Source organism: Equus asinus, chromosome 8, assembly GCF_041296235.1.
Source record: "Equus asinus isolate D_3611 breed Donkey chromosome 8, EquAss-T2T_v2, whole genome shotgun sequence".
Classification (NCBI taxonomy): Eukaryota; Metazoa; Chordata; class Mammalia; order Perissodactyla; family Equidae; genus Equus; species Equus asinus.
The window spans coordinates 83589840-83612174 of NC_091797.1; the positions used below are offsets into that span (position 1 = coordinate 83589840).

Here is a 22335-nt window from a genome sequence, read left to right on the forward strand (position 1 = left end):
AGTCTGAAGCAAGCATAAGAGTGAGCATGTTGGGCTAGTGTGCTTGAGCTCGTGTGCCCAGTTATTCCCAGTGCCAGAGTGATCAGGGCTTCTGTGGGCTTAGAAAATAGAGTGGCTTGTCCCTTTTCTCAATTAATTTTCCCGTTGAACTGTTAATTGACACTTGGATTCTTAATCTGGAGTCACTGACACTCTTAGAATTTTATGAAGTGTGTGTGAACGTGCATATGTGCTTTTTGATGGGGAATGGATCCATAGGATTTATCAGATTTGCAAAGGAGACCATGGTAAAATGTGAACAGTGAAGTTAGTGGTCCACCAACAGTCTTTGTGGACTGTGTGCAGCAGCCCTGCTGTCACCCAGGAAAGATTAGAAACCACAGCCCGGTTTTGTTACAAGTACCGGGTTTGTAGAAGGGCCATAATCAAGTGGTGGAGGGAGCTGCTGGGTAAGCGGGTGCTCATCGCCTGGCGCATGGTGGGTGCCGAAGCAGCTGTTGAGTACTGTAGGGTGGATGCTTTCAGGTGTCTGCATGGGGGTTGGTGAGTGAAGGGTCTTCCGGGAAGGCCTCATGGAGGAGGCTGCATTAGATCTGAAGTGCAGTGAGAGAGACCAGAGAGTGTTGCTGGTGGAGGCATGGGCACGAGGAGAAGCTTGGTGGCCTGAGAGGAAAGCCTAGGAGGGCTCGGGACCTCTGTCCCCTGAATTCTCAGGAGGTGTCCTTCCTTACCACACGGGCCTTCACTCAGTGCTTTAAAAACGTCAGTGTTGACTCTCCTTCTGGAGTAATTGCATTGTTTCTTCGTGACCCATCCTGCCCTGTAGGACCATTGGACAGTATGTACTGACTGAAAGAAGGGATAACTTTTGTTTTTATTTTGCCGAGGTAGTGCGGTTCCTGCTGATTGTTTTTGCCCTTGGGCAGAACTGCCAGAGACGATTCTGTTCAGGGCCAAATTTGAACTAGACACGAGTGCTTCCTGCATCCTTCCCCTTCATGTATATCAACACTTTACTGATGAAAACATTTGCTCTGTGTAACCGTGCTTTCAGAAAGCAATCACTACTTCTAAATGAGTCCTAACATCACTGTCTAGAAAGGTGACAGAGCCTAGCGAGTCTAATTGCACATTTTATCTCTTTCAGAACTCTTCCTGCAGCTGGAAGTAAGTACCATGGATCTCCTGGGTTTGCGGGCTCTTTCTGGGACTGGAGTCTTTCTCTCCCAATCCGGTGGCCCTTCCTCCTATCTCCACATAGATAGTTGGGAAGCCCCCAGCTGGAAGCCTTCATCACTGTTCTCTTTGACCAAAGGACTTTTGGTCTCAATTCAGAGCTTCTGTCTGTTCATTTGTTGGTTGGGCAGCCTCTGCTTGTTTCAGGGGATTAAGGGATACTCACCCCTCACTGCTTTCTTGTTGACTTTTGTCTCATGTTAAAGCCATTTGGGAGTATGTCTGAATTATAAAGCCCTAATAATTTCTTACATTGGTCCTTGAAGCAGCCCAGTCTCTGAATTGGCTCAGCCGTTCAGTTTGACAGCTAAAGCTCTCTGGGTCACTAGGAGAGATGGATTTAAAATTTTTCCTTTCATTCAAACGTCTAAGAGCTGGTTGTGTGTGAGGCACAGTGCTTTGGTAGAGAGATGAGGGCCTGAATCGTGAGTGATGTACTGCTCCTGGGTGGCTGGTGTCGGGGTGTGTGTAGGGGGTCATGAGTTTAGCAGAGCTGTGCATGAGTGTGAGACAGTCATGGTTTATCAGAGCCACATTATTGGAAACCATTTTATTAGTGAAGTCAGTGCAGTGTACATAGTCACAGGCTGAAGGATCACATGCACAGCCATAGACACTGTAAGCCCCCTTGTTCTTCACTTAATGCACTGGTGAGATTTAGAAAATGGAAGCTTACACATTTCTTTAGTATAATTTCAATGTTTGAGTCCTTTGGGGTTCAGGCACCTAATAAATGGTCTTCTACTCTAGTTGATCTAGTTGTAAGTATCGAAAAATAAGGTAACTCATGCTATCTTGACTCAGTATTCTGTAATTAATTTTGAATATAGATATTTCATCTGGAATGTACTATCTTTCTTCTACATTGTGTCCTTAAAAGGGTTTATTTACTATCTTTGAGACATTTATGTTCTATTTTAACATACAAGCCATAAAATATAAGATGTGGAAGAAAGGAAATACCTGAATAGCAAGTGAAGCACGCTCATAGAAACGAGCGGAAGGGGTGTGGTTCGATTTTATGCCTTCCTTGGGAAACTTGTTCCCTGCCACCCTCTTTCTGCAGGTGTGTGTGTGAGTGAAGCTGTTTCTCATATTTCTAGTAAAGGTATTTTCTTTGCTCTTGAGTGTGGAGCCAGACCTCGAGTTGGAGCCCTGACTTCCAGGGCCAGGTACTCTAGCCTCTATTTCTCTTTCCCTCAGACTGAACAAGTGGAAAGAAATTACATTAAAGAAAAGAAGGCAGCAGTGAAAGAATTTGAAGACAAGAAGGTTGAGCTGAAAGAGAACCTGATTGCTGAGCTAGAAGAAAAGAAGAAAATGATTGAAAATGAAAAGCTCACAATGGAACTGACTGGAGGTATGTAAGCACCAGGAGCAGGATCCTGGGGCCCCTGGAGGGGCATTCCAGTTACTCCTGTCTCATCAGAGCAGAGCAAGCTGAAGGGATAGTGGGCTTTCACTAGCTAGTCAGAGTTCTAGCTCCATCTTGCATTGGCTGTGTGACTTTAGTGAAGCTGCTAAACCGTTCTGAACCTGTTTCCCTGTCTGTAAAATGGGGCTGGTCATACCCTGTTTCACAGGATTGTGGTTAGAAATATGAGTGCCTAGTGTAGTGCTCAAACAACAGGTGTTCAATAAATGGTAGACCTTTAATGGTAACTGCAGCCTTTGGCTTATGCTGTAATTCCTGGGTCAGCTGCCATTCGTGTCTTGGTTTACATTCACAAATTACCCAGGTCCCTCTGTGGTGCTGGGAGTCCCTCTGCTTTGCTTTTTTCAGTCTGCCTTAATTACAGAAAAGACATTGTCTTCCTTTGACCTAGATGTGAGAACAAAGGCTTTTAGCCGTGTCATCTGCTCTGTTAGATCCTTTCTCCCAACCGTTACTGGGAACATTTCAGAAAGAGTGGATACAGTTTCAGCAGGGGTAGCTGAACTGAACTCTTCCTGTAAAGGTAGTAAAGTTACATTAGACTCAGAGCCAATCCCTCCCTTGGCCTTCTAGGATTTAGTAACGCGCATATGGGAACTCAGTGGGTTGTAGGGAGAAGCAGTATGGGCCGTCTGTTGCCATATGTAGACTGATGAATCCTAGAAGGATACAGGGCGGGAATTGGCTTGAACTAGCTATTTTGGTGCTTGGTAAAATTTCCATCAGCAAATACAGCAAGGAAAGTCAGTGGTGAGTTTGTCACTTGGCTGTGTAAGTGGCGTGCTTTCTGCACACCCCAAAATTTAACTTTTGTAATCGTATTCTGAAGGTGCTGGGGCTCTGGTGTGTCTGACTTAGCAGGCGTCCATAGGAAACGCATTGTTTTCATGTAAGTCCTTGGGGTTGACTTTGAAACTGAAAGTAGCAGTTAAGAACTGTGTTTCTGGTGCTGTGAACCAATGTGGCTCTCCAGTTCACACACACTTCTGGCTCTGATCCCCATGATACACCAGTGAGAATGTGCTTATGTCTAAAGTGAGAGTCTGACTCTTGAAAAATCTCTCCTCTGTTAGCTTCCTCATTGAAAGACTTGGCAAAATGAATTAATTCCTTGAAGACCTCTGAAAGAGGCTGAGAAACGTTTTTTGGGTGAGAATGCATGCTAAGATAGCATCTTCGGACAGCACCATTTTCTTCTTGTTGAAATCCTTTTTTAATTAGACTGTCAGCGCTGTGGTACCTTGTCCGGTACCAGTCTGCCTGCCTGTTTTCTGAGCTGCACACCGTTTTCTTTGACAGTGGCTGTGGCTGGCATTGATGCCTCATCGCTCTCTGCTAGAGCCACCAGATGTTGAGGAGCCTTCATTAGGCTGGGGGAAATATTGTCAGTTGATGACTGCTCCCTTTCCATCTGCAGGGAAGGATAGCATCCCCTTACCTGTGGTTTGGCATCCTAGTTGTTGACAAGTGATAGACATTGTTTGGCCAGGCAGTTTTAACTGGGGCAGGAGGCATCCCTGGTGATTTGAGGCTGAGCGTGCCAGTGTAGAAAAGACAAATAAACGTGGGGAAGTCATTTGTAATGCAGTAAAATAGATTACAAAGTGCTTAGAGCTAGCCATGGGCATTAAAGGTACCGATGTCCTTCCTCAAGCCGTTTGGTACCCTTGGTATGGAAAGCGCTGCCAGGGTAATGATAGAGTGTGGGAAGAAAAGGCACTGGAGCTCGAAGGGTAATTAGCATTTCCACAGATGGCGCTGCTATGGTGCTGGATTCAAGGCCTGTTTTCATTCCTCTCACTGAGTGACTTATTTCACCTTTGTGGATTGATGCCCAATGTCATGCTGCCTACCTCTGCCCAGAAAAGATATTTCTTAAACTCTCCTTTTCTGGTTCAATATGAAGATCTGTTGAAAACCAAGGTGGAATGAGAGGCTGATGAGCAGCTTAGAGCAAATAACCTATTGGAAACAGGTGTAACCAGTGATCTCTGTCTGAACAGGACTGAAAGCATTTACAGACCTCCATGGGAATTAGTGGGTGTTCTCTCTACCCCCCTGACCTCTGGTGGAGAACTTATGACAACTGGGTTGTGTAGGCAGAAAGATGTGGTACTGTCGCTGAAGAACCTAGGATAAGTGTAGGTCAGTGCTTCTCCAACTTGAATGTGTGTATGGGAGTCTTGATAAAATGCAGATTCTGGTTTGTGGGTCTGGAGTGGAGACCAAGAGCCTGTATTTCTGACCACCTCCCAGAGGCTGCCAGTGCTGCCAGTCAGACCACACTTTGAGTAGTGAGGTTATAGGTAGAATTATCTGAGTGTCCTCTGGAGTTGAGGCCAACCTTATAAGTAACTCAGTAATCAGTGAGAACTTAATGAGCTTTATCATTTTTAATTTGTTTGTTCTCTTCCTATCTTTTGGACAGCTGCCTTTTCTCCGTTCTTCCAACAGCCCACTAATTGCCACTTCATTTTCTTTTGTAAGTTCTTGCCTCAGTAGGGGTATCTTCCAACCCTCAGGCCCCTATGGAAGCTACTCATGACCTCAGTAAAGCCTGTGAGTTTCCATTAGAAGATACTAGATTCATAACTGGAGCCATGAGTCATTACAGTATCAGAATAGGAGCTCTGTTTCCTGAGTACTTATACGTTGAGCCAGGTATTGTATAAAAATATTAAGGCTGACACTTGTGGATGAGTCCTGGCCCTGTCATGAACTTAGTTCTGTGGTGGGGTTTTCTCATTTGGCCAGGAGATGATAGAACCTGCTGTGCAGAGTTGGTGTAAAGATCAGCTGAGATAACGTCTATAAGATGCTTTGAAGAGTGGCTGGCATGCAGAGTAACAGTTAGGGATTGGGAAGTTGTAACCTCATTCAGTTCCTGCAATTCCCTTTGACTTGGCTTGGCAAAGCAGGCTGAGAGGAACGGAGCTGTGTGCTCAGAGTGCCCCAGTGAGGTTGTAGTTAAGCCCGAATTGATTCCAAGAGTGCTCTTTTAACTACCACGTTATACAGACTCTCTGCATATACAGTGGATTCATGTGGTTCTAAGTAGTTCACCAAATGAGGCTAATAGGTGAGGTCTATCCCCAAGGGGCTTGTGTTCTATTACAAGACTGACACAGCTTCCATGTCTTCCTCAACGTGAGGTGGTGTCGAGAGTTAGGGCTCCTAAATGAAGGTAAAGATTTGTAAGGCTCGTTTTTACTGATTATGAAACCTTTAAAATGTGTATGTGGTTGTCCTGATGTAGCAGTGGTTTCACACAATATGTAACATGTCAATGAGCAGGGAACTGTGTAAGTCAAGAATAGGAGGAGCAGTCCCGCACAAATATCTGGAGGGGGACAATGGAAGCCTTGACTTGGTTTTTGGTTGGAGCAGGCTTGTCCCCAATACTGCCATTGCAGGATCCAGGCTATGTAAGTGGTTGAGGGTGCAGAGGAGGGCTCCATCAAGTCACTCTTTAAATGCCACGCATGCCTTCTGGGCAGCTTGGGCCTAATGGAGATTTCTCCCTTCATGCCTACTCTGGTTTGGCCACTGAAGACCTGAGGTGACCTCGATTGTTATATTGCCCTCGCTCCCACCTCCTACAGGCAGGCATTTGTGGTTGCCACTGCAGCATTGGTTTGTGATGTTGAGGAGCCTGTCGCCCATTAGAGAGGGGCTCGGGGTGTGCTGGGGTTTGCTCCGGGCCTCTAGTCTAGCCCCGTATTGTAGTGACCCTGGTTTGGGGGTAAGTGCCAATCTGCCACAATGTTTGTGGGGGCTTTTCTTTCTTCTACTTACATTCTTGTTCTTAAGGATGCTCCTTTGAGTCACTGCAACTGATGTTTTTCAATAGCTAAACAGGTATGAGTTTGTCTTAATGGTTAAAGTATCTTAAAATGAAGCTTGTACTGCACTTGCACACTGGAGGCAGGTGAGCTGTTGGAGTGAAAGTCTAGGGCTAGAGAAGTGCAGAACAAAAGGCCAGCCAGTAAATGGTAATTGTGTGTTAATTGCGGGTAATTAATATTATCAGGAATGTCGCTCTGTGCTGACCGTGCTGTAATGACTGCCTAGCACTCGTTCAGCCTGCGCCCCGATTTCATAGCCGGCATACCCAGTGCTACCGGGAGAGTGCCTGTATTGGTCAGGTTTGGCCCTTCACGCTCGCCTTCTGGTGAGCGCAGCAATAGGGTTTACACTATTAAGGGTCCTCTGTACGAGATGGTTCACAGAGGAGTTGTGTATCTAGTCTCGCGGCCTCTTCTGTGCTTTTTGTCATGTGTACTCCCCTGCCTCTGATTTAATTGTTTGCTGTTCAGTTAGATTCTGCAAATAGTATCCCCACTGAAGCGAACCTGTGAAGAGTCCTCTGGATCAGAGAGGCTTTCTGATTTAAGCCATTTGGAGAGGTTTTGTTCCTGGCGCACCATGTCTGAGGGGAAGACTGATTTCCTGTTCAAGTGCCTTCTCCAGGATTGCCACTGCCAAGGTCTGAGTTTCAGTTCCAGAAGTTTGATTTTTGTCAGTGCACCCAGATTGAGCCCCTTACTGGCCAAATTCACAGAATACTAATGTTAGAAACTCAGAGTGCCAGCCTGTCGAGCTGCCAGTGAGAAATGGAACTTCCAGGAAGACTCAGACCCGGGTGGTCAGGATATCCCATCCCTCTGTGAAGAATCTGCCTTAGAAGCCAAGCTGGCAAACCTGGGATTGGGGCAAAGTGAGTGAAGTAGATAATCTTACTGTGTAGTTTTGGGTGTGATGCTTACTTGTCCATCTTCCCCTCGAGTCACATCCTCCACCGGGACCACCGGCCAGCACTGCTCTCTCTCTCCTGGATGGTGTTGGGGACATGCTAACAAACTTTGGAGGCTTCCTCAGAGCCCCTTCCTTCTGCTGAAGCAGTCTTTTGGATAAAATGACTAGATTATTGCTGTGGCTAGGCTAATAAAATGCGTTGATTTTCACCATTTTCTAGGAAGAATTCGATTATATTTTCTGAGTGTGAATGATGCAGTTAGGATTTTCCAAGTGTATTGGCCGTGATTAGACCAGGTTGTTCCCAGATCCTCTCAGCTCTACCTGTACTTGGCTTGCTTCCATCATGTTTCTCACCCCCCCGCCCACCCCCCCAGACTTGGCAGCCACTCGGCCATTGTCTTTGGTGGACAGAACATTCCATAATGTTCACATGCTAGATGCTTTTTCTCTGGTGCCCTTTCTCTGTGAAGGGCTGGTGAGCTCCCTTCACACTTTGTTTTCCAAATTAGATCTGAATGTTGCAAACCCTCACAGTTGATATCACTTGTAACTTCTGTTTCAGCTGTTTGCACCTTGACTTTTAAAAAGATCCTCGTATAGTCTTTTCCTGGTGAATAATAAGAACTGGCATTGATTGAGCTCCTGTTATGCCAGGCACTGTGTTGAGGGCTTTACATGTGTCATCTCACGTGATCCTCCCAACAGCCTGCGAGGGAAGTATTACTGATACTTCCGTTTTATGGGTGAGGAAGCTTGAGACCTGGGCTATTTACGTAGCCTGCCTTAGGTCACACAGCTGCGGCAGGGGTTCAGAGTCTCCGGCCAGTGAGTAACTGGAGGAGGGTGGCATCTCAGCCCAGGGTAAGAGATTTCTTTTTAGAGAGAAGGCTCCCCACCTTTTCCCAGGGGTGGGTATGTGTTTGCCCCCCTTCCTTCTGCCCCCCCCGCTTCCAGGTGCACCTTTATGAATATTCATTAGGTCTATGGTTCTTACTGCTTTCGGAGGGGGAAAATCAGTATTGCCCATTTCTCTTCTTCAGAGCAACATGCAGGAATGTCTTTTGCCTTTGTATGCATGTTTATTACATACTCTCAGATCCCGCACATTTCCATAGTGGAAGGGCCACATATGAGTTCCATAAGGCTGTGCTGTCTGCTCTGCTGCTAGTGTGCATGGTCATGAATTGACAGGCCTGACCCCATCTAGTCATTCTGCAGGAAACTCTCTGAAGCCCCTACTGTGTGCCAGAACTATACTGGTTGCTGGGGTGGAGACAGATTCCATCTTGGGGTGGAATTCTAGCGTCTGCTGGGGGAGATGTCCCATACGGGGTGGCGCTTGGCAGTAGAGGTTTGTACAAGTGCTCTGGGTAGTTGGAAGATGGCAGGACTGTCTGTGGAAGCTGTCACAGAAGGGGGACTGTTGAGCTGACTCTTAAAGGATGTTGTGTATGGAGTTTGCCGGGATGAAGAGAGGAGGGTAGGCAGAGAAGACAGCGTGCAAAGGCTTGAAGGCATAAACATCAGTGCCTTAGGGTAACAGACCAGCAAAAAGCTCACACACAGGATACATGTTAAGGAGAAGTGAGGAAGACCTGAAATGAGACTTGGCCTTTATTCTCTAGAGATGGTGAGTCATTGAAATATTTAATGAATGATATGCAAAATGATGTGATTTGTGTCTTCGGAAGATCACTTTGGGGGAGGTGAGGAGATGATGAGGGGGTGGAATTGAGAGGTAGTTAAAAGGCAGAACTGCCATTATCTCGTGGCTTTGATGCCTGAGGAAGGAAGACACATCACAGATGACAGATTTGGTTCTGGTGGGAAGGATGGATAGATGTGATGCCCCTGAGATGCAGGAGCAGAGGCAGCCTTGGGAGCTGAAACAAGGAGAAGAAACGAGTTCACTTGGAACCTGGAGAGTGTATGGTGTCGTGGGGAAAGTTTGCCGTTCAGAAGGGTGGGTGCAGCTGGAATTGGTGGCCGGAGATTCATTGGGATACAGGCCTGAGAAGTGACTGGACCTCAGAGATCACCAGCATTTAAGGAGCAGGCTGGCGAAAAGGACCCCAGGGAGGCAAATAAGGACAAGAGGAGAGATTTATGTGGCAGTGGCTAGGGGAGGAGAGATTTTTAAGGCAAGGGGAGTCAGCAACAGTGTCAGACTGCAGAGAGATGTCAAGAAGAATGAAAAGAGGCCTTTATTATATCATTCTTGATAGTCAAGTAGCTACAAAAGGTTATAAACTAAAGACTCTGAGGTTGCAAATGAAGAGCTCATATAAAAATGTTGGCACTGAGGCCACAATGGCCCTGAAAGGAGCCTTTTATACCACTGGGCTTCAGTTCACCCACCCTCTGTGGGAACAGCAGGAATTAGTCAACTGAGATGATCCGAGTGTTTCTTCCAGTCCCAAGAGTCTAGAACTCTGTGGCCTCTTGTTTTGAAGGGAGAGGACGAAAATCCCCAGGTTTTAGGTGCCAGAGAGATGCCTGCAGCAGCTACGGTGGTAGACTGCAGGGCTGGGCTGCACTTCTGAGGGGGACGTGCACTTGGGTCAGCCGGTCTGAATCTCCAAGCACAGACTGTCTCTCTGAAGTTTGGTGAGGGCGTCTGGCTTGGGCCATGTGTGGACCAAACGTCCCCAGTAAAACGGTTCTGATTGGGTGGCTGCGGGGTGGATATTCTTACACTAGAGAAGATCTTACTGACTTTAGGTGGGAGTTGGATAGATTTACCCATTCCATTCTTGCCACAGATTCTATGGAAGTGAAACCCATCATGACCAGAAAGTTGCGGAGGCGACCAAATGATCCCGTCCCCATCCCAGACAAGAGGAGAAAACCTGCTCCTGATATCCGTTTGTGTCAAGCCTTAATCACTTTTTTCTGAAGACTACTGGAATCCTTTGCTTATCCATTCGATAGAATATGTATGGCCATTGTCCTACAGACATTGTTATATTTGATTGGAAAGCATATGTGAAGTATTTATCCGTGAGATAGAGGATGACCATTTCATTATGGCTGCTGTGTTTAGTGGGAGGGATTTATAGAGAACGGTTATTTGGAAAGGTACTTTGTGTTCTAAGTTCAACCTGGTTTTAATATTCACTTGGAGATTTAAGGGCAACTGAAAATTTCATGTGCCTTAATTTTTCCCCTGTAACATGAGGACAGTAACATGTACCTTTGTGTCTCAGTTATCTGTATCCCTAAGACAGTGGATTGCAAACTGGTGTTAAAGCAAATTTCAATCAAATGTAAAAAAGCCCTTTTGTCATAAAAATGGGAATGGGAAGAGGGGACATGAGGATGGCTTGTTTCTCTCCTCTTGAGGAGATAATGAATAGCTCTTTGCACAAAATGGTTCAGTTATTTGTCTACCACCAGGAAAGGGCACCAGGAAACTTCAGGTCCCTTCATGTTCACAATTGAGGATTTCAGTTACTAGGGAGAAGTCAGCCCACGTGTGTGTGAAAGCCTTCAGATCTCTGGAACAAGAGCACTTCATAAATTCGGAGTGAAGTTCTGTACTGTGTCCTGCGCTCCCGCTGTTGTCGTTACCTAGTGAATCTCATTCCACCTTCTCATCACAGAAGTTTGTAAGATGGGGGATGTGAATTCTTTTATATTCCTGGGCACCACGACATTTAGTAGGGGAATCAAAAACTTCCAAGAGGCAGGCTATTGTAAAAACATCATCTAACATAGTCACACTTTGTAAATTCTAAAATACTATTACCATTTTGTTGATTTCTGTTTGCTTGGGAGCCGTGCTTTTCAGACACGTTCCTTTAACTCTCAGCACCCCAGCTAAACTATTTGTTAACAGACGAACAGATCATGGAGGATCTGAGAACGTTAAATAAGGTACAGTTTGATTTTCTGATTTATTTCAAAGCTTAGGCTTGCTACGGTTTTCTGCTTTACTTTGTTCACATGTTGTTAAATCATTTTGATACATTTGACATCTTAAGTTGCATCTGAAATGATTTTCTCTAAGATTTTTTGTTGTTCTTCCTACAGCTTAAGTCGCCCAAGAGACCAGGTAAGTGCATGATGTTATGGGCATTTGTGCAATCTTTATATCACGTTGTTGGAAAAGCCTGCGCATACCTGACACGGAATTGTTGCAGTTTTTAAGAATAAAATGTTCATGGTTTGTCTAAGGTAGCCATCATGAAAACTGAGGGGAACCTTAAGTACACCCTCCCCTGATTTTTTTTTTAACCCAGCTATGTTAAAGTTATTTTTTGCCTTTTCCTTAGGATTTATTGTAAAAGAGACATTTGATTGATTGGCTGGTAAAGGTTTCCTTCTGTGTAGGCATCAAGCATAAGATTTAAGTACACATCCCTTTCTGAAAATGAAACTAGAAGGATTTTTCAGTATCACTCGCTTTGGGGAGTTAAGTACTAGGCACTGCTGTTCCAGTGGCTTTTTGTGGCCTGGCTCTGAAAAGGACTTGCAGGCTGCTCCCAGTCCCAGCTTATAGAAGAGCCCAGCCAAGTGCCCACGGTGGTTCTTTCCAGAGCACCACTTGAGAGTCAGTGCTCTGCTAGGTTGCAAAATAGAGTTTTGAACTGGCAAAACATTTTGTTTTAAGCACTGTGATTACTCACACATCCCTCTGCTCACCAAGTCTTGTGGAAGGAAATAAGATTCTTCTTTCTCTAAATAATTTACTCTTGAGAGCCTCTGTGGTCCACAGAGAGGTCCTCAGTTTCTGAAGGCATTGATGGGGAAGGGGCTTGTGTGAATAAGTGTGTGAATTTAGATCATTTGAACCCACCATAGTTATTAGCACTGTATTAGCTTGACTCCATACATATCCGATGGCCTGTTCTACCTAGTAGTAAATATTTCTAGAAATGATTTCAGTTTTATAAATTTAAAGAGATTTTCCCAGTTCTTGCTCTTTTGGGCTGCTCATGATCCCTGGAGTTTTAGTCCTACTCTAAGTGACAGTGGGCAAATTCCTTGGCCTGCCTGAGCCTTAGATTTCTCTGCTGTTCAGTAAGGTTAATCTTTTCTTTGCCTACCACACAGGGTTGCTCGAGGATCAAGTTAGATGAAATATACAAGAATATTGTTGAATTCTTATTTATTAAAACTGTAAGAACTTGATGATCCTGGTTATTCCACCTTTAATAGCATTTCAGTTAAAGCATATTAGCTGGTAGACTCATGTTTGTTAAGTGCTCAGTCATTGAAACATCTCTGGTTCCTCCAGCATCCCCGTCCTCCCCTGAACACTTGCCTGCCACACCTGCGGAGTCTCCAGCCCAGAGATTTGAAGCTCGGATAGAAGATGGCAAACTGTACTATGATAAAAGATGGTATGTTATGGAAAACACAGATTACTCATAAGACTCGCAAAAGAACCACTTGGAAAGAGGGCTGGGGCTGTCTGTGGTTGTTAGTTCAGAGCGTGGCTGCTGCTTAACTTATATAGTACTGAGAGTGGAGTGATATTTAAAAGTGTATCAAGAGTCATTTGAGTGGTACTACTTGTTAGATCTCTGAAGGCAGTGTTTCCCAAAAACATGTTCTTCTGGTGGTGGCCCACCTTCTCTCTCTATGCTGCTGTCATCATACTAGAATTTGCAGGCTCACATCTTGTGTGGATCCCCTTGTAGACTGGGGAGAGGGTTTATGTCCTTCTCTGCCTCCTCTTTTTTTTTTGGCGAGGAAGATTTGCCCTGAGCTAACATCTGTGCCAATCTTCCTCTTTTTTCTTAAGGAAGATTGTCATTGAGCTAACATCTGTGCCAGTCTTCCTCTATTTTATGTGGGACGCCGCCTCAGCATGCCTTGATGAATGGTGCTAGGTCCATGCCCAGGATCCAAACCTGTGAACCCCAGGCTGCTGAAGCAGAGCACATGAACTTAACCACTACGCCACCAGGCTGGCCCCTCTGCCTCCTCTTAACTCTTCCCTGTGTGCTAAAATTAATGGGTGTTCTGTGGAAAAAAGGATTTTGTGGTCAACTGAGTTTGGGGGATGACCATGTTATTTAAGATGAATGGTTTCTTCCCTGTAGCACTCTTTGGGTCGTCTGGTTTGCTAATATGCGCCATGAATTTCTAAGATGTTATTAGGTGTTCTTTCTTTGACTGAGGTAACCTTTTTGCGTGCATCATCCCGCTGCACAAGTGTTCCAGGAAACATTTTGGGGGAATTGTATCCTAAAACATTAGTATTTAGATTGAAGATGGTTTGAAACCGTCAGACTACCAGCATTTTCATTGGGAAGGAAATGGCTAAACGATATGAAAGAAGCTTAAAAGCTTATACATTTATTCATTCAGCAGACATTTACTGTCTGCTCTATATTAGGCATTCTGCTAGGTATTAAGTCACTCCAGATCCTGCCACCTTCTCAGAGCTCTTTTAATTCTGATATATCCCTTTTATTCATTGTCCATATGCAGGCGGTATCTTTCTCACTTTAAGTCATGGTAGACACATATTTGTGTTCTGCCTTTCCACTTGGAGAATCTTTTTCTGGGTTATTATAGGCTCTCTGTAATTATCATTTATAAAGGCTATGTAATGATCTTTTGAATTGCAATATATTTATTTAACCCAAAATTCCAAAATTAGAGCAATAGCTATTTTGAATTTTTTGAGCTTTCTTAAAGGGAAAATACCCAACGTTGTGTTCGTTGGTTACCTTATAATAGTATACTTCTGAAGTTGGCAAAAATGCTTGGACATCTAGTCATTGCCTGAAATAAGTCAGTTCCACCTATTAGATTGCGTTGAGTCAACTACCTCGTAGACGATGAATCCTTGTTCTGTGAGCCTGATCTTAGTGACTTCTGCCCCTCTCATTTGCCTATTTGGCATTCTTCAAAAAGGCTAGTTATATCTGATTTAACATTACTTATCAGAACTCATCACCACTAGATGGCAGGCCCTAACAGCTCAACACACTGAGGGGCAAAATAAGATGAAAAATGTTTCTAATAATGAAAACCAAATAACCTTTAAAGATCAAGCCCACACATAAGAACCGTCTTCAAAAATGATGAGATTTATCACTAATATTTTTACGGATCTATGAGTCTAAAGCCATGTGATATTTCAAATGATGTTCGTTTTGTAATTGCTTTGCTTCAGATCTTCCTTTTTCTAAGGCTTAATCCTTAGATTTTGTGAGACGTGTCTTCAGGGTGAAAAAGCAGTGAAATGAAATTCTTGTTTTTCTAAGGAAAGGATCCACAGTGGCGTTTCATAATGTGAACAGACTGGTCAGGTTTGATGTGTTAGGCCTATTAAGTGTTTTGGAGGAATTTCACTGTCTTTCTCACAATGGTGGCAGAAATTTTAAAAATAAAGCCTCTGGGAGCTTTTTACTTTTTCGATGAATTTAAAGTAGCTTATTCTCTTGTTAACTTTGGGACTCGTTTTCTTCTGGATTCTGTGCGTTTTTCTTCTTTGGCCTTGGTGGTCAGAGTTCAGGACACATTTGTTGAAAGGTAGGTCCTCCCTTCCCTGTGCGTTGGAAGGTGTTCCTGGGCAGTCCTGGTCGACCCTTTCTCTGTGCCAGAGCCAGCCTCTCCCGTTGTACCAGGCTCTTGAGGTTTGGCTTTTGTGTCCTTGGCAGTTTGAGGGCTTTCGTTTTTCCTTCTTTTTCAGCGGTCACGGCCTGAGAGGTCATCTAATAGCTTTATGCTCTTTCCAGTTGTGTGGAGTATTTTGGTGAAACAGTATTTCTGGCAAAACAGATTTCATTGAGTTTTAAATGACTTCAGCAAAAGGAGTGTGATTTGGGCTTCCCATCTTGGCATGAACGCTTATCAAGCTACATTTCATTTTGAAAGATAAGCATCTTCCCTTTGCCTTGGTTTTATACTGCTTTAAGGCATTTTATATCCAGCTGTAAGTTTTCCTCACATTTTGATTTGGACTAATGACCTTTCTTAGAAAGTACCATGAGAGTGGCTGATATTTTAAAATAATTCACTAACTCATGATGCCGGCGGACTGGTTTTTCTCTTCTCACTTTAAATCTGGGGCTGTTACTGTGAATCAGAAATGAAGTCACCGAGTTGCTCAGTTGGATTTAACCCTCCAACCTTCAATTGACACAAAAGGCTGTTAACTCAAAGCAGTGAATATTTACAACTAGAATTGGGACTCATTGAGGTTCCAAAGCGGTAACGTGACATTATTTTGGAGGGAGGAATGAAAGGTTAATATCAGGATTCCCAGTAGGATACAAAATTAAATAAATTCTACTCCCTTCTCACCCCACTTTTGGACCCACCTTATAAAGAAATTACTTTCTTCCTTAATAGTGGTGGTGATTCTAGTTCATTGGGTTTAGTAGTAGAGGCAAAGCTTTAAGAGCTCAATTGTAGGGATTCCCAGGTCAGAATTTCCATTACTAATAAAGTAAATTTGACACTTGGGGCTTGTTCTCTAAGGCTTTTTAAAGTATTTTTTCAGCAGAGATGAGTTGCAGCTTGTAAAATGAGTTAATTGGCAAAAAAGTGATAATGTACATTTTTTCTATTGGTGTTGCTCTCTCTTTTTTTTTTTTTTTTTGTTGAGGAAGACTAACCCTGAGCTGACATCCACTGCCAGTTTTCCTCTTTTTTTTTTTTCTTTTTGAGGAAGATTAGCCCTGAGCTAACATCTGCTGCCAATCCTCCTCTTTTTGCTGAGGAAGACTGGTCCTGAGCTAACATCTGTGCCCATCTTCCTCTACTTTATATGTGGGATGCCTACCACAGCATGGCTTGCCAAGCGACGACATGTCCACATCCGGGATCCAAACCAGTGAACTCCGGGCTGCCAAAGCAGAACGTGTGCACTTAACTGCTGTGCCACCGGGCCAGCCCCCTGGTCTTCCTCTTTTTGTATATGAACTGCCACCATAGCATGGCCACTGACAAATGAGTGGTGTAGGTCTGCACCCAGCAACTGAACCTGGGCCACTGAAGCAGTGTGTGCTGAACTTAACCACTAGCCCACTGGGACTGGCCCTGTTGATGTTTTTTAACATTTTTTTTATGTCTAAGTGTATTTTGAATTTTCCCCCTTTTTTTTTATTAGTTGTTAGAAATTGGAAAGTAAATTTGTATGTTAAGATTGTTATATGCTTTTTGGTTTTGTCTTGAAAATGCCCCCAATGTGAGCTCATTAATTTTTGAGGCTTATTTTTTTTCAGAGAATTCAGATAATCTAATAGATTTGATATCCAGGGTCATGGTTCCCCAAGACTTGTGTGGTGCATGAGAAGCCCCTGGACGTCTCAGAGGCTCTGCTTCAGGAGGACCTGGGAATCAGTTGGCTTGGGTGGGCTGCTTTGGGAAACATGCTGCCAGCCCTCCCTTGGAGCAGATGGTGACCAGTGGTGGATGTTCAAGTCACCACCGTTTGGTGATCCCAGAGCAGGTAGATTTGGGAGGAGGCCAGATGCTCAGGTCTCAGACCACTTCTCAGGAGTGATGACCAGATTGCATTGTCACTTCTGATGTTTACTTTAAAGCCGGTCAGGTATGTTGGGGTTTGGGCTCTGAGCACATTTGAAGGAAAATGCAACATCCATGAGAATTGTGTGAGTAGTCTCCAGAGGTAACTGCTGTCTTTAGCAGACACTAAGACGGTAATTTGTGACATTGTTTTCTTTCCACTCCATCTTTGTTATTTAGGTATTTTCTAGTACCATGACTTATAAGAAAATATTTACTTTTTATTATAACTAATACCTGTTTATTCTGGAAAAAAGAAAGCTATGCAATAAGAGGAATACCGTTCTTAATTTACATTTTATATTTTTATAAAATTTTAATGTACATTTATTAATATATAAATTTACCCAGTTTTTCCTATTTGTATGATATACATGTAATGTGTTTTATTACAAGCACAGGAACATAATGGACATAGTTGTTTTCCTCCACTTAGCAGTATATTGAGCATGTTTCCACACAAGTAATGTACTTCTGTGCCATACCTATGACCTTTCTTTATTAAAGCATTCAGAAAGTAGTATCAGAGTGACTTGAGGCTAGTTGCCATGTTGTTTTGTGTGTTTCTCTCTTTAATGACTTCCAATCCCCGTAGAATAACTGAATGTTCTCTCTCTCTCTATTTTTATTCTAACCATTACTCAAGGCATTACTGTTTACATAGGTGAGCTGGCTTAGATGTGGGAGGGAAACTCAAGTTAGAGTTTTGCTGTGAATTCACTCAGCCTTTCCTTATTATGCCTTGTACAATTCAGACCTTGTAAAACTGCATATTTAGTGTAATGAAGGTCCCCTGACCCAGTGTGGCAACTCATCCTTGACCAAAAGCAACTTTAAAACTGGATCTAAACCAATCTCATTCTTCTAATTGCATTATGATTCTATTTCTCTTAACAGTGTTTTCAGGAAGTAAATTGACTTGGAAACCTGAGTCTTCAGTTCCTAAGTAGCAGGTTAAAGAGTGCTGGGAACTTAGATTGAAAAAAGCTCATTGTGGGAGTGAAGTACATCTTTTACTACATCTTTTACTGTGATATCTTGGCAGTAGATTATTTCATTATACCAGCAAAACAGAGTCTACCTTCTTCCCCCACAGAAATAATGAAAAGATACAGTGCTTTGCTTGGGATGGGTTTTGGTGGAATTCACATGAGTTAGTGAGTGTGTTTAGCCAGATGTCTGCAGCCAGAATGAACCAAAGGTTATGTTCTGACTGAACTAGGGCTGGTCCAGGCCAGGGCTGCCAGCAGCAGCTCAGCTGATGTTTCAACTCTTGTCATCCAGCAGCTGCTCCTTCATCCTGTGGCAGCTGTTGTTCCATTTTGGCTTTGGCCCTGGCTTCCTCACTTTCATCCTTGGCCTTGTCCCTGAACTCGTAGAGGTTGAAGGTGGGCCTGCACTACAGGCTAAGAGAGTAGATACAGGAGCTGAAAGGGGAGTGTCTGCCTTGTCTACTCCGTTAAAAGCCCCTCTCCTGACTGGCCAGGCCAAATTAGATACCCTTTGGTGCATGTCATGACACTCAGAACTTCACCCAGTTAGCTCTTGCTAGGTGTGATCATTTAATATTCTTCATTGCCGCTGTGTTTGAAGCTCTGCAGGGTCCTTGTGGCCTTGTTCACTGCCTACCTCTAACCTCTAGCATAGTCAGTGGTACATAGTAAGTGTTTAATGAGTATTTTTTGGATGAGTGACCACAGTGAGAGCTGAATTTGGCCTTCCTTGTTAATGACTTATTTGGCCAGATAGAAAAATAAAGAACAGAACAATTATTTACGTCCATCTATTGGTTTTGTCCACCCAACTTGCTTCACTGTTTTGGGGTAGGGGCAGAAAGTGGGAACAGAGGTTTTACTCGAAAAGCTTTAACTTACTTTTTGAACTGGCTCACTTAGTCCAAAAAAAGGTAAACTTACAGAGCTAGTTTCCCAGCTCTTTCCTCGGCCCCCTTTTCCCCTCTGAGGAGGGACCAAGGAATGTAAGTTTTATGTCTGGAAGAATATTAGGAGGTCATCTAATCTAATCAAGGATGGAAGCCTTTAAATTAAACCTGAAATCCAGACTCTTCCTCAAATATAGTTAAGACTTTTAATTATATTTTTTGTTTTTACTCCCTCCCTTCCCTTTTTTTTTAAGTTTGTGCTGTTAACAATACTTTATTGTATCCTTAAAATTTGTTGAGACGGTAGATCCTATGTTGTGTTCTTACTACAAAAAAAAACCCCAAAACCAATAATTATAATAAAGAGAGTGGAGGAAAATTCGGGTTGAGATGGATATGTTTATGGCCTGATAGTGGTGATGGTTTCCTGGGTGTCTGCTTATCCCCAGACTCATCGAGTTGTGTATGTTAAATATGTACAGCATTTTACGTGTCAATCATGCCTTGCTAAAGTGGTTTAAAAATAAACAAATTCGTGTCCTGTTTTGGGCAGGTACCACAAGAGCCAAGCCATCTATCTGGAGTCAAAGGACAACCAGAAACTGAGCTGTGTCATCAGCTCTGTGGGGGCCAATGAGGTAGGTACTGGACTCCCTCCCCTTTAAGCAAGTACAATGTGATGAACCTGCAGTGTAGGTGCCACCGTGAAAGTACAGTGGAATCGTGTAAAATTTGGGTCAGGTTCTGAAGTCAGCACTTTCAGGCAGAAACTGCACATGGGCAAAATCACCCTTGATCATCCCTTTCTTTGCTTGACTGTGATATATGCGAATTTGTGTGTTCCTTGTGGTATTTGTGAACTCCCTGTATGATCCTTGAGTTGGGAACCACTAGCTAGACGACAGGAAAGAACAAAAGGCGAGTTTGTGACACCTGCATTCAAATCCTGCTGCTACTCAGAATGGAACTTGCCTGTGGAACACACTCCATCTTTGTTTTGTTATGTCTCTACCACTTTCATGTGTACTGAGATATGTTTCATGCTGTGAGGATTTAAGGAGGCACCTGGCACAGGGTCTGGCACACAGTAAGTGCTCAATAAGTGGATCCTGCCCTGATCTGACCCCCACACTACTATTTGTCTGCCATCTTTCCAATCTGAAATGTCCTGTTGTGCCTCTGAACAGCGAGCTACCAGGCTCCTGCCCGTAGGTATTGGTCTTCTCCAGTCTCTCCTGTCAGATGGGAACTGGTTCTAAAGTCAGCTCAGAGGGTTCTGCTGAAGGATGATGTGACTAGCACTTCAGTAGGAGGATGTCTGCAGTGTGTAACTTATTAGTAGTTAAGAAAAAGTTTAAAACTTTAATAGCTGGATTGGCTTGATCTTTTATCAGTCCACAAATGTCTGCAAAGAAGTTGATTTTTATGTGTCTACCCTCTGTAACTTATTCATGCCGGTGCACAGTAAATCTAATGAAACTGGGTTATGAAATAACTTAAGCCTCTTCTATTGTCCCAGCTTCCTGAATTGAAAATGCCCTCAAATGTGACTAGTTTGCAAAATGATTGTTTATTTAGAAGTTAGGGAGAGCCTTCCAGATAAATGACTGTCATTCCTCTCTGGGCTCAGGATCTGTGTGTCACCTCAAGCTAAGTCAAAACCAGGAGAGGGGATCCAACAGACCTGCTGTTCCTCAGCAAGAGGCACCACGATTTCACGACAGAGCTTTTGCGCCTGACCGTGTGGGCTGCTTGACGCAGCGTGTGTAGCCTCCTGGTCCCTCAGCCTACCTCAGAACAGTGCACTCTTCTCTGTGACACCTCAAGATGTTTCAGGAAAATAGAAATGCAAGTTAGATTTTTTTCTCTGTCGAAGATTGTCACCCTTTGACATAATAGAGTCAACGAGGTCTGACAAGGAAACGGTGACACTGAGACACGTCTCCTGGAGGGGAGAAGCCTCAGTGCGTTGGAGGCATGCAGCTCTGGTCATGGAAAAACACTTCTCACTTCCTGGAAGTATTCCAGCTTGTTTTCAGGTCAAATCCTGAGTGACCCTGGAGCTTGGCCTTTGCGTAAATTGACTCTAGGCAGATTTGGTGGGTGGATCTGAGTGTTTAGGTGACTCCCCAGTTCAGCCCTCCTTGGGGTCAGTTTTCAGTTTAAAATGATTCTGCAAGGTCCTTTAGAGACTCAGCTTCATCTGAGGTCTTTAACTTTATTTTTAAACCAGTGTATTTGATTTTAAAGTCTCTTTATTACTAAATAATTACATTAAAGAAATTAAGATAAAACTGAAAATAACCTTTTTTTTGGTGAGGAAGATTGTCCCTGAGCTAACATCTGTGCCAGTCTTCCTCTATTTTGTATGTGGGACACTGCTACAGCATGGCTTGATGATGTGTAGGTCCACACTCAGCATCTGAACCTGTGAACCCTTGACCACTGAAGTGGAGCCCATGAACTTAACCACTACGCCATGGGGCTGGTGCTGAGAATAAGCTTTTTTAAAACTTACTCTTTTTTAAAACTGCATGGGGGAGGGAGGAGATATATCTGTAAAATTGTACTTGCTTATATGGGTGAGATGCGGATCTTTAAAAGAATTATGCTTTGGGCTCCATCAAATTGCATGTTAATTAAACAGATGAGAGAATGGGTGAGAGTTAGGGGCTGGTTTAGTGGAGAAGAGCAAGGGGCTTTGCTGTCAGGTGCCAAGATTCACGTCAGACACGGAACTCAGCCTTGCTTTTCTATAAAATGGGGGAGATGATAGAGCTTACTTCATAGGGTTGTTCTCAGGATGAAAAAGCTCAGCTTGATTAGCACAGTGTCTGGCACACAGGAACCCCTCACTCAGGTGCATCAGGTGACTGAGGAGGCGACTCTCCTTCCCATCCCTGACTGCAGCGATGCCAGTTACTGAGTGTACTTGTCACCTCTGGCAGCCTCCCTGCCGCAGGATTTCATTCTCAATTCTAGGGAAGAATGCATCTGCCCTGCAGAATGTCATACATCTCATCCCATCTGTGGGAGAATGACACGGTCAGGAGCGAAGGACTGTCTTAGGCTAATTTAGCCTTCTCATGATCCTAATTGGGCCTTTGCTCACTCATGGGCATTTTTTCCCCTCCTTTTCCTGTCATGGCCATTAGCCTTCGTTGCCAGGAAACCAGAGTATTGAAAGGCTATAATATGGAAGTCCCCTGGGGCAAGGGAAGTATTTCCAAAGTTGATTGAAAGTTTAAGTTCATGAATATATGTATCTTGACTGTTGATAACGCTGCAATCAAACCAAATCAGAAAGAGTCCTTAAGATCAAGGCAAAAATGGAACCCATGATTTCCATTTTCTTAATCAAAGGTGTAAGAGGATTGGCTGGGAGAAACCAGTTCAAGGGCTGATGACTGCCCTCTTCAGTAAAGGCGAGCCTTGGGAGGGCTGAAGGGCAGGAGGTGCCCATGAAACCCTCACAGGTGGACAGGAAGAGGTTGCCAGTTTTCTGCCTACATCTAATTCACGCACATATTTC

General features: G+C 43.8%; 1 protein-coding gene across 3 annotated transcripts in view; it reads left to right on the plus strand.

The window, feature by feature from the left end:
* The window catches only part of SUDS3 (SDS3 homolog, SIN3A corepressor complex component), a 34170-nt gene that overhangs the window by 8356 nt on the left and 3479 nt on the right, over positions 1 to 22335 (plus strand). For all 3 annotated transcript variants that reach the window (XM_044775781.2, XM_044775783.2, XM_014854727.3), the window contains exons 5-11: positions 1148 to 1167; positions 2440 to 2596; positions 10192 to 10287; positions 11244 to 11305; positions 11462 to 11483; positions 12669 to 12774; positions 19357 to 19441. In XM_044775781.2, the coding sequence (XP_044631716.1) occupies positions 1148 to 1167; positions 2440 to 2596; positions 10192 to 10287; positions 11244 to 11305; positions 11462 to 11483; positions 12669 to 12774; positions 19357 to 19441 (548 nt within the window). The remainder of the gene's footprint in view (positions 1 to 1147; positions 1168 to 2439; positions 2597 to 10191; positions 10288 to 11243; positions 11306 to 11461; positions 11484 to 12668; positions 12775 to 19356; positions 19442 to 22335) is intronic.